Here is a 17,615-nt window from a genome sequence, read left to right on the forward strand (position 1 = left end):
AGTTTAGCTTAATTATAAAACATCATCTGTCTTTTTGGAACACCATTTCCATTAGTTTAAAGCAGTATACTGTTATTTTGCTGAATTTTCAGACTAAAAGAGCAACAGCTCTAGTAACTAAGTTCTGCTTATTTTGTAAGATATTGCCTTTAAAATGTATTTCTGAACATATAAGGTCTGGCATGAGTTAAAAGCAAATTCAAATACACTATAAATATGAATGTAAGTGCAAATACAAAAACAGTACTAGATAATTCTAATATAATGAATTTCTTACACAGTTTTTTGCTTCAACTAGGTAAATTCAGAACCTGAAGCAGCAATTTTAAAGAGAGCAAGAAGTGAAATTTATTCAATGTAGCTGCTGTCCCATTTAAAAAAAAAGGCAAAAAGCAAGAACTTTGTGTCTGAATATTAAGGGTTTGATTCCCTGCTGATAACCCTGCTCAATGCTAATACAACTTTAAAGTCACAGGAACTGCCATCCAATAAAATTTGTGTATTATGGTAGTAACTCTAATATCTTATTTTATAGTTTTTATTCAATTATTATGTTTACCACTCATTTTTCTCAGATGAATAGCCCTTAAGACTGGACTTTTTCTGGTGGGGATGACTGGTTTATAGAATTGTTCTTCTTTTTTAACTTTGTTCCAAAATTATGAAAAGATTATGTATTAATTAAAAAACTAGGTTTTTCTCATAATGACACATTATAAAATTCTTTAGATTGAGGAAGACAAATATTTTCCCTATGCTTACTAGATTTGTTTTGCTGTCTTTCAGGAATTTAAGGCAAAATCAAGAGAATGGGAGAAGAATGGGACAACCTGTGAAAATAACTCTGTTTATGTAGATGTGCAACCAAAATTATTGCCCGAGAAATGTAATTTATTTCAGGTAAAATTCCTACCTTCCTGCTCTAGGAAGAAAACAAACTCTTAGCTCAGCTAGAGGTTCCTCTAACTTAATTTAAAAAAACTAAGCTCACAGTGAATCTTATAATGCATGTCTATATTGGTAGTGAATATATGGTAATGCAGAACCATACTGGAAGATCTAATGATACATACAGTTATTTTAATTTTTCTCATGAAAATGAGAAAATGAATAAGTATCATAATGAAAATTTTAACATTTCTGTTAAAAAAACCCCAAACAATTACAAAAAGCAGTGAATGTTCCTTTTAACTTTTTAAGCATATTATAGAGATACTTTTATCTTCCATGCTATTTACAAATATGAAATTAATTGTGACAAGTTATTAAAAAGTATCTTACCAAGTAAGTAGTGCATTCCATTAAGGTGTTGACTCAAATAAAAAGTTCCTTCAAATCTGATAGCCTTCATTTTTTTAAGATCATAAATATACACTAGTATCATTTATGCAGAAAAATGAATTTTCATATGCTACTCCAGAATCACTGTTGGAGTTGTTTGTTGGATCACTTAGCCCTTTTTTATCGTATTTTTCATCTTTCTAGTTACCATGCAGTTCCTAATAATAAAGTTCATATTTATGATTATTTTTTAATTGCCAATTTGCTTATTGCGGTTTTTATATAGACTATTGATATTGCATATTTTTATTTTATTAATTCCTTCCAATCCAGAAAAAAATTTATTTAATGATGTCTTGATGACCTATCCTTCTCTAAAAAAACCCCCCAGAAACTAACTTACAAATTGACTGGGACACAAGACAGCTTGAAAATTAAGTAAGGGGAAGCCAATTATGTTGCTCACTGGTAATTCCCTTTTCCACTGTTACTAAGCTCATTGGATCTTAATCTAGTGAAACACTTTCTTAACAATTCCTGTGAGACTCTTTACACATATCCAGAGTTCCCAAGGATGACAGTTAAGTTTTGGGTTTAGCTGCTGAGAGCATTATATTCCAGCAGTTGAACTTCCATACAAATGTATTAAGAAAGCAAGTCTTTGGCTAGAAAAAACTACTGACTGATGCATGCTGATTGTACAGTTAGACAAGTCAAAATAGAGTACTCAGGATGATCATTCACATTTTTCTGTTGAAGCTTTCATTGCCATCAGTGAACTTGCTTTGAAGACAATTTCCTTCACAACTGCAACATAACACCAACTGGTTTTTCTAAATACAAGTCTGACGGACTGTTACCCTTAGCTGTTTCAAAAGCATTAATTGTTCCTGTATCTTTGCCTCAAATTCCTCTTTTGTTAGGTCTTTGATTTCCAGTTGGAGTCTTGCACTGTATTTTTCACAGGATGCATTGACACTTTGGTATATCAGAGTCCATAACTTGGATGTCAAAGAGACCTTAATTTTTTATCTATAGAAATGAAACTTAACCTGCAAATTTTTTTGGCTTTTTATTTGATATGCAGCCAGTGGTCCATTCTACCTATCTTCTCAGCCAACACAAATTACGGGGACATAGTCAATAACATCAAAAGCTATCTAAAGCATGACTTTCTGCAGTCCTTGTCAGTGAAATATGGTATTTGTAACCCTATTTATTTTTACTATGTATTTGCTTGCCCAACTTGATCTCTGCACATGATATATAGTTTCCGGGTCATATTTTGTTGTCATTTTTCAACTAATTCTCAGTCTTCTGAAAGACTGGTACTGCTTGTTAATCTCCCAGTAGAGGGATTCATGTGGCTAGTTTTTTAAACAGCAAAAACAGTTGCCATAGTAATTATGCTTCTTCACAGTGCCTCTGGATTCAGAAACACTGGCAATACCAATTTTCTGAAGTTTTGTTTTTAGGATTTTAATGAGTACAAGAAGCTGCATGGAGTGTAGGACTCTGCCAAATGTACAAATGATTCTTCCCCAAGTTTAAGGATAAAAACCTCAAAGAAGTACAGTTCCTGTAGTAACTGAGCTGTTTGTACATGACCTATGTAATGGTAGTTCTCTAGTCAAAGGTTAATATCTATCCTGAGGCACACACACACACAACTCCTACTGAGTTCAATGAATCAAAGAGGAACATTTCTCTCAAATTATTTCTCACAGGTAACTGCTTTGAGTAGGTCATCATAATCACCTTTTTCACATTTGAGGCTCATTAACATTAAGTACTAGGAAAATACACAGCACAGGAGGAAAAAATCCTTGAAAAACTTCTGTGCCCTTGAAGGTTCCTGAAACATTTTTTTTTACTGAGGGCAAGTAATTCAAACTGTTTGAACTGTGCCATCTTCTCTAAGCAAATCCAGGTGAAGACAGGAATAGCCTTATGATTTCAGCAGTAATGACTTGGTCCTAGCAATTTACATATAATTATTCAGTTTAATTAAAAATATTTTCTTGTTTTATAGAAGCAGACCCAGAATTATCAATTCCAAATACACAGTAAGAAACAAAACCAAGAAGACCTAATTACCTATGCCCAGCCCAGAAGTGAAAATGATGATTTGACTATTGAAAAGCTAAAGGCAATTGTGAATGAAATAGCAAGAAACAAGAATAAACTGGAAGAGGAAAATATGAAACTCCATGAGGATCTAAAAATGTACCAAAATCAGTGCCAGGTAGTAATAGTTTTTTATGATGACTTTGGAATTAACATTGGAAAATCAAGATGAGATGCCTACATAAATGTATATTAGGTGTATTCTGTATGGGAACACAGAATAATCTGGAAACAGTATGGGGGGGTTTTTTTAGTAAAACAGAAATAAGTTTGATTTGTAGAAGCATATTTTTCTATTGTCTATGTATCTAGGGTTTTATAATTCTCCTATATCCATAGCATCTACAGGAACTTCCCCTACTTTTGTTCCTTGTATATAAATGACTTCTGTGAAATCTCTTTATCTGATTTACACTTTGTTGTTCATTGTGCCATATAGCTGGTAAATAAGTATATACAAACATGTATGGTATACTTTCTTCATTTTGAAAGGAGATTTTGCAGTCAATTTTTAAGAATTTTTAAGATTCTGGCCATGTAAAGAACCATCAAGTTTTATCTTTTCCCTAGTTCACTGTTTTTTGTCATAGCACTGGTCTGTGAAGACAGCCATTTGCTCCTCTTCTTTTGGTCGTGATATATGGGTTCTACAGGACTGAGATAATACGAGATCTTTACAGCCATTTTTATTAGCTGCTTGAAACATATTAGGAATGAGATTCTCGTTGCTATTTTTTTCTGGTAACATGCACCAGTTATGCTTTTGCTTATTTATTTAAGCACTTCTAGGTTCAGTAATATATTGAATTGCCCATAGTAACTTCAAGTCTTTTTGGAGAAAGATTTGTTTCTGTTTATAGACAGTCTTTCAGAGTGCTAGCAGCATATGCAATATATTTTATAGGAATTAGCATATGTGTGGCAGAGGTTAATTTCAGATTGTGTTGTCAGGTGTCATCAGAACAGCCAAGTTCATACATGCCATTTTCACATTAGTTCTCTGAGTCTTTTCCCGGTATACAAGTTATCAGTGTGCAAGCAAAAGCTCTGTTTTGGGGCCTGTTGAAAAGGCTGCCATCAAAAGCAGTGGGACTAGAATATGCAGTGGAACAAATCATGGCAGTTGGAGCAAGTGGATAGATGCTGTATGATGGAGAGAGTAGATGTCATTGTGCTGTAGCCTCTAAGAAAATCTTCAAGCAGGAGGAATTTTGGAATCATGTATTCAAGAGAATACAGGAGCTGTAGGAAGCTTGAAGACACTTCAAGTAGAAGTGGAGCTAGATGTACATAACAGTGTCATCTATAGGGCAGAAAGTTGCAGAGTAACTGTGTTGGTGGTGTGGAATGCTGCTATGTTAGCTAGAAAAGCTGCATTTGGAAATAGCTTCATAAGGGAAACACTGATGTAATGTCAATGTATGGTGAAAAGGGGTAGCTCAGGGAAAATATTTTTTTAGGAACGTCTGTATGAGAAAGAAGAAAGTACATGGCCTGTTGTCAGCCAGAAAAAGTAGGCAGGTTTGTGTGAAGGAGAGTTAGGTGGAGGATGGGAACAGTTGGACATGATATGGATAAAGGAGGAAGAAGTAGATGGGAATCTTGGTGTGGAGAACTCTGATGGCAATGAAAGCAAATTGTTCTTCATATATTCCTCTATGCCTATGACCATTTCATGTGTGCTTCTAAGTATTTCTCTTATATTATTAACTAGTAAGTAATAAAGTGAAATGTATGGAAGAGCAGTTTGTTGGCTGTACAGAAAACACAAAGTTTAAAAAATCTAAATGGACACTGCAGTCTATTTCTCTACCTTATGAATTATCTGACAAACTTACCTGCAGCCATAACATGAGAGACAACCTGAAAACATCACACAAGGGGCTTGGTTCTTGAAAAGTCAAGATTAGATCAGCTACTGAACACTAATATACATAAAAATACACCATCTAATTGTATTTAAAAGGTTGAACAGTGTATTGGGTTTGTGTTGGGAAGGTTTTGGTAATGGGGGCACTCCAGGGACAGCTTCTCTGAGAAGCTGCTGGAAGCTTCCCCCATGTCTGATAGAGCCAATGCCAGCCAGTTCTAAGAGGAGCCCACTGCTGGGCATGGCTGAGCACAACAGGAGTGATGGTGGAACCTTAGGGTTAATGTATTTAAGAGGAGGGGGAAAAACATCCCTGTGCACTGGGGAGAGAAGTGTGAGAATATGTGACAGGAAAAGGCCTGCAGACCCAAGGTCAGTGCAGAAGGAGCGGCAGGAGGTGCTCCAGGTGCCAGAGCAGAGATTCCCCTGCAGCCCCTGGTGCAGCCCCTCATGAGGCAGCTGTGCCCCTGCAGCCCATGGAGGTGCAGGGTGGAGCAGAGATCCAGCTGCAGCCCCTGGAGGGACCCACACCAGAGCAGGGGGATGCCTGAAGGAAGCTGTGGGAAGCCGGTGCTGGAGCAAGCTCATGGCAGGACCCGCGGCCCTGTGGAGAGAGGAGCTCATACTGGAGCAGGACTTGCGACCCCACTGGGGACCCGCACTGGAGCAACCTGTTCCTGAAGGACTGCACCCCATGAAGGGACCCACGCTGGAAGAGTTAATGAAGAACGTCAGCCTATGGGAAGGACTCACCATGAATAAGTTCATGGAGGACCATCTCCCATGGGAGGGACCCACACTGGAGCTGGGGAAGAGTGTGAGGAGCCCTCCCTGAGAAGGAAGGAGCAGCAGAGACAAGGTGTGATGAACTGACCACAGCTGCCATTCCTCATGCCCCTGCACCACTGGAGGGGAGGAGGTAGGGAACTGACAAGTGAAGTTTAGCCTGGGAAGAAAGGAGGCATGAGGAGAAGGTGTTCTAAGATTTAGTTTTTTATTTCTCATTATCCTGCTCTGATTTGATTAGCAATAAATTAATGTCTCTGAGTCTGTTCTGCCCTCGGCAATAAATGGTGAGTGATCTCTCCCTGTCCTTATCTCGACCCGAGAGCATTTCTCTTGTTTCTCTGCCTTGTCCAGCTGGGAAGGGCAGTGACAGGGTGGCTGTGGTGGGCACCTGGCATCCAGTCAGGGCCAGCCCACAACAAACAGCTTTGAGTAGAATTAGAACAAGAGCTGATCAGGAAAATTTTGGGACTTTCTTATCATATCAAACATGGCAAGCTAGTAGAAGCAAAACTTTCACAGAAGGAAAGAAAAGATTTAATGATTTTTTTCAACTTGAAACAGACTCTTTATATGAGATATCTTCTAAACAAATCCTAAAGTTTTCTGCTTCAAAATTAATTTTCATTTTAACCAGATGCAATAGATATTTTCTAAAATAATAAGTGATGCATATCTGATTTGGTTTTTTTTTTAACTGATATGTGAAACTGTTAAACTCTTGACCTGAAATTCTGTTTCAATGATTATTGCAGCTGCTGCTGTGGCTTCTGTTGTTCCTGCTACTATTGTAATTCACAAGAAAATACAATTTATGTAAATATGGGTGATGACTGCAGTCTATTGCAGAAAATACGACTTCTGCCACACAATTGTGCAGAATTCATTAAATCAGAGGGGTAACCATCTCCTAAATTCATATGTTATAAAATAATAGTGGCTATTTCTTGAATGTTGGAGTCATGAAGATGAGAATAAGCAAGTCTTACCAACAACTTTAACAGTTCATTAAGCTTTATTTCACTTGAATATACCCCGAGTTGCATTTTGGTGTTTAAAAAAGCTCTCTTGGCCTCAGTGTAACAAAGGATAAGATGAATGAGTCCATATATGCAGCCCCTAAAAAAAATCCCCAAAAAACACAAAAGCACTTCATACCTGTCTTCAGCAACCCTTTCAGCCAGAGGAAAACCACAGGCTTCTTGGAAGGAAGGTCATTCTCATAGGAGGCTCTAAGGGAAATAAACCTTTGAAGTTCTTCCTTGCAGTGTCGTTTCTGGAATCCAGCTCTCTTTTGAAATTTTAAAGGCTTTATTTTTGCTCTTAAAGATGGAAGCTATATTCAAATAAAATGAAGAAATTATGAAAAATGCTAATGTTTTTAGTGTAATAGTTTTAAAGGTAAAAGATCAATATCCTTGGAAAAATCTTTTTTTTTAATCTGAAACATGCTTTTGGATCTTAGGTGAGAAGCCATAAATATTCTCTGGATACTACTCTTGCAAGAACTGATTATTATTGTTACTTTTGTTATTTGTGGGTTATACTTCCAATTTCTTATATTTAGTATGTTTTCAGTATATTTTTCATTCAGTGAAATTCTGATTATTTTGGAATTCATGTTTATTCATGCCAAATGTAGTATTTGTCTTCAGGTTGTCTAACACTCTACCAATCAGAAATTAAAGATAAAACAGAAATAAAGTTTGTCAAGTCCTAAGAAAAATATTTTTTTGATTGTTTGAAAATTTTGTGATGTTCATTTAAATAAGCAATTAACTCCATGCAGATGGAACTAGTTTTGAAGAAGATTTATACAGCCTTGTTGTTTCTAAAGTTTATAAATGTGGAAATGCTGTTAGGAAAACAGAAAATGGAAGCCACTTATGGCACCAATTCCAGCATGTGGAACATGTTCCAGGACGCAGAACCTGCTAAAACAAGCAAGCTATATATTTTAGATGCATTTAGTACAATAAAGAACTTCTGAATTATGTTTCCTATGATAATTTCAGAGGCAGATGCATTGGAACATTGCAAGGGCTAAAGAATATTCAGAATCTGATTTTTAAATGAGAGGAACTGACATGGAAGCAGTATCTTTTTCAGAAATGAAAATCATGTATGTACAGGTATTGAATCTGATGTGTTAAAACCCAGCATTTTAGGCTGTCTAATTGTATTTAACTGTTTGTGCATTTGCTTGTTTCTTTAGAACATGGAGGCAGACGTCTCAGAAATGAGAAATGAGCTGCAGTCAAGGGATAGTCTCTGGAGAAGGATACATCTGGAATGCCAACAGTTGCATAAAGAATTATTGAAAATCAAGGAGTATAAAGATATGCAGGAAATTCAAATAAAGTATGTATGGTGAAGACATATTTTAATTAACAAATACTTCTGAGCTAACAACATTTTTCTTACTTTTTTTTTAAATTAACTCTCTTTGAAAAGATACTCTGGATTCAAATGTCAGCTTCTAAATTTTGGACTAGATAATTTCATTGAAAATTATATCGGACAATTTCAGGCAATAGATGCAGGCTCTGTTAAAAGGTTTTAATGATGCCTAGATTTTTACAAATGAACGCATTTCAGATATTTCTGCCTATATCTTTACAGTGTTTCATTTTCTCAGCATTCAAACACTTTGGAAATAATGCAGTCAAGGTTCTCCCTAACCTCCTTTGAATAAAATCGTGATGGTTTTATGGCTTATCTTATCTGCTGTAGCCATTTCAAATTATATGAAATACCAATCTATAAGAGCTTTCAGGATTCTTTCTGCACATAGTTGTATTGTCCTTAATTTCTAGACAACTCCCAAAATCCAGCCAGGTTGGTTATGTTTGGGGGTATTTTTTCATCAGCAAGCAGGTGTTCTACAATTTTACACCATGGAGAGTATACTGCAAGGTAAAGAGTATTAAATGTTCTGGTTGTTTCATGTTTTGTTTATTTCTTACTTAAAGGCATCAATCATCTTGTGTTCAGCTTACTGAGCAACTAGAAAATAAAAACACTGAGTTATTGCTATTTGCAGAAAGTCAAGAACACCAAGAAGAAGAGCTGAAAAAGGTATTTAATATGATTTCCAGATCTTAACTGCAGCATAGGATTTCTAGGAGAGAGTACTGACCACGGGTATACAGTACTGTATGCATATACAGTAGAGAGCAGGAGGACGCATTGTAGGTTGAGGAGAGCTTGAAGATTTTTAGATGAAAAGGATTTCGCATATGGTTGCATTTAGTTGTGTAGCTGCAAAATTGACATTCTGATTGTGTGCACTAACTACCTACTTCATTGAAATAATGGAAGAGACCATGCCTACGCATTGCTGTGATTCAGATAATACCATGCAACCAAGAAAGCCTCTCAAGCTATGAGTAATTAATAGCCTGTTGAGCTAAGTTGTAATTTGTAGGTGGTCTTAGAGGTAGGCTATGCAAATAGATCAACTAATACAAGTCACAGTGGCAGGTACTCACACAAGGCTAAGCTTAAACAGGTACCTGCTGCACAGTGTAGGGCAGAGCTCTCTCGTTTGAACTATGCATCACATTGCATAGCACATTTCAAAAGTGCTGTGAGCAAGCAGCAGTGGCATGGCACTGTGGAATGGTGAATGGCTTGGCAGGCTGAAATACTTTGCAAGTAGAGGATGCTCAGAACTCCTCTTACAGGCATGTTGTGGTTTTGCCAAGTAGCAATGTAAGCAGAAATCACAGAATTGATAGGGTTGGAAAGGTCCAGTCCCCCTGCCAAGGCAGGCTCACCCAGAGCAGGTTACAGAAATGCTTGCAAGTGGGTTTTGCATGTGTCTATTTGGATGCATCTGGCTTAGGTCCATCAATTTTGGGATGACAGTCATGATCTAGCTCTTAGCTTTTTTGCATCTACATCTATTTTTTTACAATTCTAATATTTCTCTGCTGTTCGATAAATAAAAATGAAATGCAATCTGTTCCTCGTTGTGTATAGTATTGCAAAAAGTTGTTAAAATGGGTTCAAAGGTTGTTATGCTGGTTTTTGTAGTTTTGTTTCTTACACAAAAAAAAATCTGTCAGTACTAAATTGTTGATTTTAGTAGAAAGATTATGAAAACAATTTTTGAGTTGATACTTCAGAGGACTCTACACAGGAGTTTAAGTTTGACCTTAAATTTTACATGTAGTGGTAGGAAAAATTCTCATAAGATGATTTGCCAGATATACCCTTTATTTCTAACATAGTTTCATATTAAAGAGCCTCTAGATTGATTTATTTATATTGCACCTAAGTTAATTTAGGCTTCATCAAACTTATTTTAAATCTAACTTAACTTAGGTACAGTATAAATAAATCATACTTAAATTTATTGAAAGGATATTTCCTTGGATATTCTTTACCATAAATTCCAGTTCTATACATGATTTTTATGACTTTCTTTTAAAAGGTTAATTGAAGTGCATTGTACTTGGTTCATTTCTAATATTAAATAGGCAAATGAAAGTACAAGAGAAGTGATGAAAAAATATGTAAAAATAAACAAAGCTCTGTGCACTGACTTCCAAAGACATTTTATTTTACAATCTCAGAATCTCTGATTCAGTTAGAAGAGTTGGTGTCTTGGAAGCAACAGCAGAGAAAGAAGCAAGTGATGCAATCATATTTACTGCGCAGAATTTTTTCTTTTTGAAATGTATTTGCTACAGATAAGAAACCATGTTTATCGAGAGGAGCAGTCCCATTGCTCTGAGCAGGAAAGAATGAAGACAGAAATCTCTGACCTGACAGAGGAGCTTCATCATAAGGAGATCACTATAGCAACTATCATGGGGAAAGCTAGTCTTCTGGAAAGACAGTTAAAAATGGAGTTAGAGACAAAACACAAATTGTTAACAGAACAACAGGTATGCAAGTAGGCAAAAGCAGCCCACATCATTTTACTCCACACTATTGATAATGACATTCACTATCCGTGGAAAAAAAGACATTCTATTTCTTGCTGTAGTTTTTATCAGCGGTGCTGTAATATCTGTGAAGTATTACAAAAGCAGCCAAATTGATACTGGAACAAGAAACCACCAGTAAATGTCAACTGTACATGTAAATTGAAATTCATTCTGACCATCACATCTCGTTACCATTTTAACATGCAAAAGATCTTGAAAACTTCTGGTTTGTGGTTATTATATATGCTTTAAGTTTCTAATTTTTCAGTGTTTTCTAAAGCTTTTTGAAGAATGTTACAAATCTGCGTAGAAAATTCTAGTAATTATATAGCTGGAAACGGTAAGATTCCAGTGAGGATTTTTATGGCAAATTTTTGTTTTAAGAACAAATATATCATCTTTGTTACTTAGTTTGTAAACCAAAAGAACCATTATATTTAGACTTTTCTGGGTAGCTCTGCATTTTCTGAGAGGGTCACTACATGTGGAAAATTGTGATTGAAGTAATACTTTACTTTTGACAATAGTGAAGTTAGTCTTAGGGGAAAATGAGAGATATCTCCTGCTGTGTGGCACTCTCTACCAGATATTTCCATATCACTAAAAGAGTAGATATCATTTCAAAATATCATGAACAGGATTTCATCCAGTTTCAGAGGCCTGTAAAATCTGTCCCTCTTTGTATGTAGCAACTGCATGTGAACTTCCTGTTTTCCTAAGTCATTACTTCTTTCAAAAAGATAAATAAATCCAGAGGCTTTGCATTTGTATATCTTATAAAAGATTTAATGCTTCTTCCTGATTTAGTATTGCTATATTTAAAACTATTATAGTAAGTTTTGTGATTCTTAACATACATTTTGTAAAATTAAGCTTAAATGTATCTATACTCAATGTTATTCCAGTTAAGAGTAATATTCTTGTATTTAACTAAGAACTTAATCTTTTCCTAGTTGTTGGAATTCCGTTACCAAGTTATCAAATCTGAAAACACACGTCTAAAAGAAATGGTGGAAAACCAGGAGTGTGAAAGTTGCATGGTAATTTTTTTTAACCTGTGAAGTATGCAGAATAGTTATATTTATTATAAATGTAGATTAAAATCATGGCAGATTTAGAGATTTCTGGCTTGCATAAATTAAACAAATAAAAATAAGGTGTGCAACATAATCAAAACCAAGTGGTATTCACACACAGCCTGAAGAAGGGTATAGCTAAGAGTAATTTTTACCTTAATTGTATTAAACTACAAGTAAGCTAAATTTTTCAGTAACTGTCTAGACACTAAACAATTTCTGGGAACTTTTTTTTTTTGTAAGTTATGTCACTTATTTAAGTTTAAACACTCATCATTCTCACAGACAAAAATATATCCCTTTTTTAATATGTTACCCCTTTGTTCACATGGTATTTAAATAGCAGTGTAAAAAACTGACACATTTTGCTCCCACCCAGCTTATTTTAGAGTTTAGTATTTATATCTCCCCAAACAGGGGAGCTTTAAAATTTAATTGATAAAAAGTGTGCCATAAGATTATGTAGAACTGTGGTTTATGAAGATATTATAAATAGTATATATACTGTTTTCCACACAAAGTTTCAAAACATCCCCTGCTTACAGAACATCTACTGTTACTGTATCCATCACTAAAAACAACCCCACTGGAATGTTGTTCAGAAATACTGATTGGGGGGATCTGTAGGCTGTTAATTGTCATGAAAGAATGGCACATTTATCCACACCCTTAAAACAGCATAGATGCCCATCAGTGATGTCTTACCTACACATACATACACACTATCATGGATATCTGTATCTGTATAAGATACATTATTGTGGAAGCATAGATGGATATGTGTATGCATGTCTAACTCTTCTCTGCAGTGACACTTTTCTTGAAGATTGAGAAGAGCTGTCCGACAAGGGACCTTGGAGACATCACATTTGTTATATTTTAACAGTAAAATCCAGTTACTACATATACCAAGGTCAATAGATGTTTCAGTGGATTTGTGGACTTAAAAATTCTTTCCTACTTTACTAATGTATTGTGAGGATCTAAACATTATCAATTGTGATATATTTGATATTAAGATTCCAGGGATTTGAGTGATTTTTTTGGATGTGTTTGTGCTGTACAGTGGAGCACTGCACAGACCTCTGAGACCAGTGCCAGCCTAAGTCAAGTATGGTGAAATGCATCATCAGGCAGGGTTACTTTCAGGGTTTGGATGTCAAAAGCAGTGTAGCTGGGCCAGCTCAGTTTTGGGGTTCATGCCATTATAACTTTACTGCTGATTCTAGAGCTATTAGGGTTAGGACGACTTAGTGCTCTCCTTCTTCCTCAGTTCTGCCACCCCTACCACTTGTGAGACATAGCCAAGCCCCTGCTCCCCCATAGTTGCACAAAATATTAAATTTTCTTATACTTGCTGGCATTTCCCTGCCAACTTGGCTCATAAATTCCCCCTAAAGCTAAGCCAGGCAAGGTTCACAGGAAGAGATGGCATCAAACCAGTGCAAGGAATAGACAAGCTTTCAAATGCAGGAGCACAGTTATGACAGCAGTGTACTAAGAACCAAATCTGTAATACTAATGAGTTGCTGAGTTCCAAAAGAATAAAGTAAATCTAGGAATATATGAAAGCACAACTTAATGAAATGCAAGGCGTTTTAGTCTTTTGTGTGTAATCCGATAAACCTTTTGAGAAGTTCCTGTCGCTGACAGTACACTGCTATTGCAAATGTATTACACAACGCAGAGCAGGACTCTGCAGAGAGGTAGCTCCAAAATAGCTGGCTCAGGTGTGCAGCACAGGCTTCGTGGATTAAGTGATAGAAGAAAAAAAGAAACAGAGTATCCTGGCTAGACAACTTCCAGAGCTAATCTCCATCTTCCCTTCTTGATATCCTAGTGGATGGGGCTCTTCAGCCCCTGATCACAGTGCACATGTGGCTTGCAATTTCGGTATTTTGCCTTGCATACCATGTGGGCTAACCCAGCTGAGAAGCAGGGTTTAGTGACAGGGACAGAGAGCACCATGCTGATGTGGCTTTACTCACTGCTTCTGAAACTGAAGGTGACTGTCTCAACACACACATTAAATTGGGTCTGTACACAAACTCTGTATCTAGTATAGTAATGAACTACTATAATTTTGCATGTTATTTTTGGAGGAAGTCTTACTGGAGGGAGCAATACAGTCTGCAGCTAGAGCTGTTATGGTTGCTTTTATGTCATCAGTTTTGCAAAGCAAGGGATGAATTTACAACGATAACATTTTGAATGCATGTTTGCTGAGAAATTTTAATTTGTTTTATTGTGTTATAGAGGCTGTTATCTCTTCTTTTCCATTTATCTACAGTGATTTTTTTTTTCTGGAGGCAATTCTCTTGGTTTGCCCTAAATTTTGTGTGATTATATATGGTAGCTAGGTCTTTTCTTTAGCATAGAACATTGTTTTGTGTTTGCTTGTTAAAAATACACCCATTTACTGTGGAAAAAATAACTACTTAATTATGGTATTATCTCCTTTCACAGAGTATAGATTTATGTAACAAAGAACATGGAAATTTCACAGCTTCTGTTCACAAAATGAAACATGAGAATTTAAGACTACAAAATAGCCTTGTTAAACTACAAAATGACACTGAAGCATCAATACTGAGTTGCGTGGATACATATAGGGAAAGAGAGCGCAGCTACCAAACCCATTCAAAGATGCAAGAAAAGGAAGAGAGGTAATATTTAGATTGTACACATTTATGAAACTTCTTTTAAGTATTTTGGAAGGTCTAACTGGGCCAAAGTGTCAATTTTTTTGCTATTTCTGTTCATTCAGAACTCCCACCAATGTAAATATAAGATCTAGTAAGTATATTTGTAAGGACTTCCTACATTTTTCTGGATGGCTAACGGAAACTGGCAATAAATGAAGTCCCAGAAATGTTTAATTTCTGTTTTAGTATTTAGCACATGAAACTTTAAAAACTTTTTATGTGCTGCTCAAGTTACTCTTAGTTCCAGGTTTTGCAAAATAGAGCAGACTGTATTTTTACTACCAAATAAAAACAAGACAAGGAAAGGAAAGGAAAAACCAACATGAGAGGTAAACTGCTCAACAGGAGTTTCTCTTAATAAGCAGTTTGAACTATAAGCCCTGCTGAAAAGCTTTGTGTCCTTCAGCTTCATTTGTTGGAAGTTTCATTAAATGTATTTTAATGCCTTTTCTAGTTTTGGTGTTCTTGGGTGACCTGATTTTAAAAAGAAACAATTTCAGATGCCCTGAGTAAGTCATTACTACAATAAACTCCTTGTTAGGAAAAAATAATGAGGCTTGAGAATATTCAGACTCATAGAAAGAATTGTAGCGATGACTTTCTTCTTATTTCCCTATATTCAGTGAGACATTGAATTCCCTTCAAACAGGTTATAATCATGGCATTGCAATAAAAAAAAAAAAAAAAGAAAATAAACTCCCTGCTAAACAGTATTGCACAGTACAGGAAAATAAAAATTAATAGGAAGCTAAATATGTTGATGGTTTGTAATAAAGAACTTACATGATGGCATTAACATGAAACAGTTCTGTGAAGTAAAGTTTAAATAGTTGGAACCGAAACTGTACATGTTAAGATTTCAAACTCATACATTTAGGTTTTGGCAAAATTTAAAATTATTTTCTTTCTGCAAAATAGAGCGGCATCCCAATACATGTAGCTACGTTTTTGCCTAAAATTTCTTTTTAAACAACGTTGGTTTGTGTTGGAGATAGTATTCATGTGTATATAAAAATAAATAGATATATTATATGTATATACATAATATACATAATGCATGCACATATATATATATACACATATATATACACACACACACGTATCTTTGGAAGTGGCAGGTATGGCTGATTTCCTGGGAAGTTTCAAATTATGTTGAAGATTTTGCTGAAACAAATACTTGCAAACCAAGATACAGGTTATTCTGCACCAGTAGGACTCATAACTTCACAAAATTGGTCAGTGCAATTTTTGCGCATGCTTCGACTCCTCTCGAGTGAGAAAAAGTAAGATTTTTCCCATTTTCTCAAGAGTTACACTTGCTGGATATAAGGGACTGTGAAATTTCATTTATGAGAACATAAATATTTGAGACAACAGAACTATGCATGCAATTTGTAGGATTGTGATTTCGTAGCTATTGAAGACCAATCAAAACTGTGAGAGAGAAACCTGAGAGTTAACCTTTCTTACAACAGAAATCTCAGCCAGACTACTGGACACAATTTAAATTATTATTATTATTATTGTAATTAATATGATGAAACAGATATATTGAGCCTGGATTTCAGGATCTAAATCATGAATTAGAATTCCTAAATGAAAAGCTATTTAGATAAATAAATACACAGATTTTAAAATGTGTAAATTTGACATGTACTGTGTATGCACATCAGCCAGCCAATGTTTTTATGATAGGGCCCTCTCTGTACTGTCAGTTCTCTGTTCCCAAGCAGGAAACTACCTGATTTTTCCAGAAAACTATAATTAAATTTTCAACTGTAAGATGTATGCAGATAAACTAGGAAATCGATGTTGGTTATTTTAAAATCTGGGCTATGTTTATTTTATTGTGAGCATAAACCCTGTTATTTCTGGTTTAATTTGCAGTTCTGTTTCCATGGTAATTATGGCACTGGAGAAAGGGCACAAAAACTTTTTTTACATGGCAAAAAATTAGAAAACTTGGTGTTTGTGCAAGGGACAGGTGTATATTCGACAATATTTTTCAGTTGTGTCTCTCAATCCATACTGGAATCCTGGGCCCAAGCACCATCATGTCTTAGAGAGGAGACCTCTTGAGAAAACATACGAAATTGCAGGAAGTTATACTGGCAACCCAAAAAGCAGCATGATTTCTTCTTTCTTTCTTTCAGTATACAGTGAATTTCTAAATATTAGAAAGTAAGATATGCAGAAATAGCATCTTTTTGCTAAAAAAGGACTGTGCCCACGTTCTACCTATAACCACCTTAATTAATTGCTGTTTTCTTATATAATTGTCTTACTTCCAATTGCCATTTACTAAGCTTTTCCCACCCTCAAGATTTCAATCCTTTAGTTAGACCTTAACCATACTCAGTTGATTTGAATTTGGGCACAGTTGAAGAGGAATTTCTCTGATGAAGCTGATATGTTCAGTTTGTTTCTCCTCAAATTAAAACATGCCTGTGGGTTCTGAAATGAAAAGCTATTTATTTACCACAAAAATATGCACAAAATAGGTAACTGATCAAGCCAAAGGGCACCTTCATCATGCAGGAAAAGTGAAGGGTAAATGCTAAGACTGAATGCCTGCTAAGGGATCTGGGGATTGCTTAATGGATGCGTGTTTGCAGTGAAGTATCTGTGTTAAGGAGGTTTTCACTACTCTTTGGAGGTCATGCAACTCTTCTCACACTCACCACTGTATCAGATATTGCAACAGATAAAGTGGAAGCAGTGGAAACAATTCTTCAGGGAAAGGCTTTTTATCCATTTTAAAATCAAACTAGGCATTATACTTGCCAGGTAAGAGCAACAGCACAAATTCTTGAAGACATTCTGGTTATTCAAG

At 35.6% G+C, this 17,615-nt stretch overlaps 1 protein-coding gene across 3 annotated transcripts in view; it reads left to right on the plus strand.

The window, feature by feature from the left end:
* Window positions 1-17,615, plus strand: part of DEUP1 (deuterosome assembly protein 1) — a 46,273-nt gene that overhangs the window by 14,263 nt on the left and 14,395 nt on the right. For all 3 annotated transcript variants that reach the window (XM_017738204.1, XM_008636773.2, XM_017738203.1), the window contains 7 exons: window positions 787-900; window positions 3,314-3,526; window positions 8,280-8,425; window positions 9,037-9,142; window positions 10,762-10,959; window positions 11,955-12,041; window positions 14,544-14,743. In XM_017738204.1, the coding sequence (XP_017593693.1) occupies window positions 787-900; window positions 3,314-3,526; window positions 8,280-8,425; window positions 9,037-9,142; window positions 10,762-10,959; window positions 11,955-12,041; window positions 14,544-14,743 (1,064 nt within the window). The remainder of the gene's footprint in view (window positions 1-786; window positions 901-3,313; window positions 3,527-8,279; window positions 8,426-9,036; window positions 9,143-10,761; window positions 10,960-11,954; window positions 12,042-14,543; window positions 14,744-17,615) is intronic.

This window comes from Corvus brachyrhynchos, unplaced genomic scaffold (genome assembly GCF_000691975.1).
Source record: "Corvus brachyrhynchos isolate BGI_N302 unplaced genomic scaffold, ASM69197v1 scaffold117, whole genome shotgun sequence".
In the NCBI taxonomy this organism is placed as follows: Eukaryota; Metazoa; Chordata; class Aves; order Passeriformes; family Corvidae; genus Corvus; species Corvus brachyrhynchos.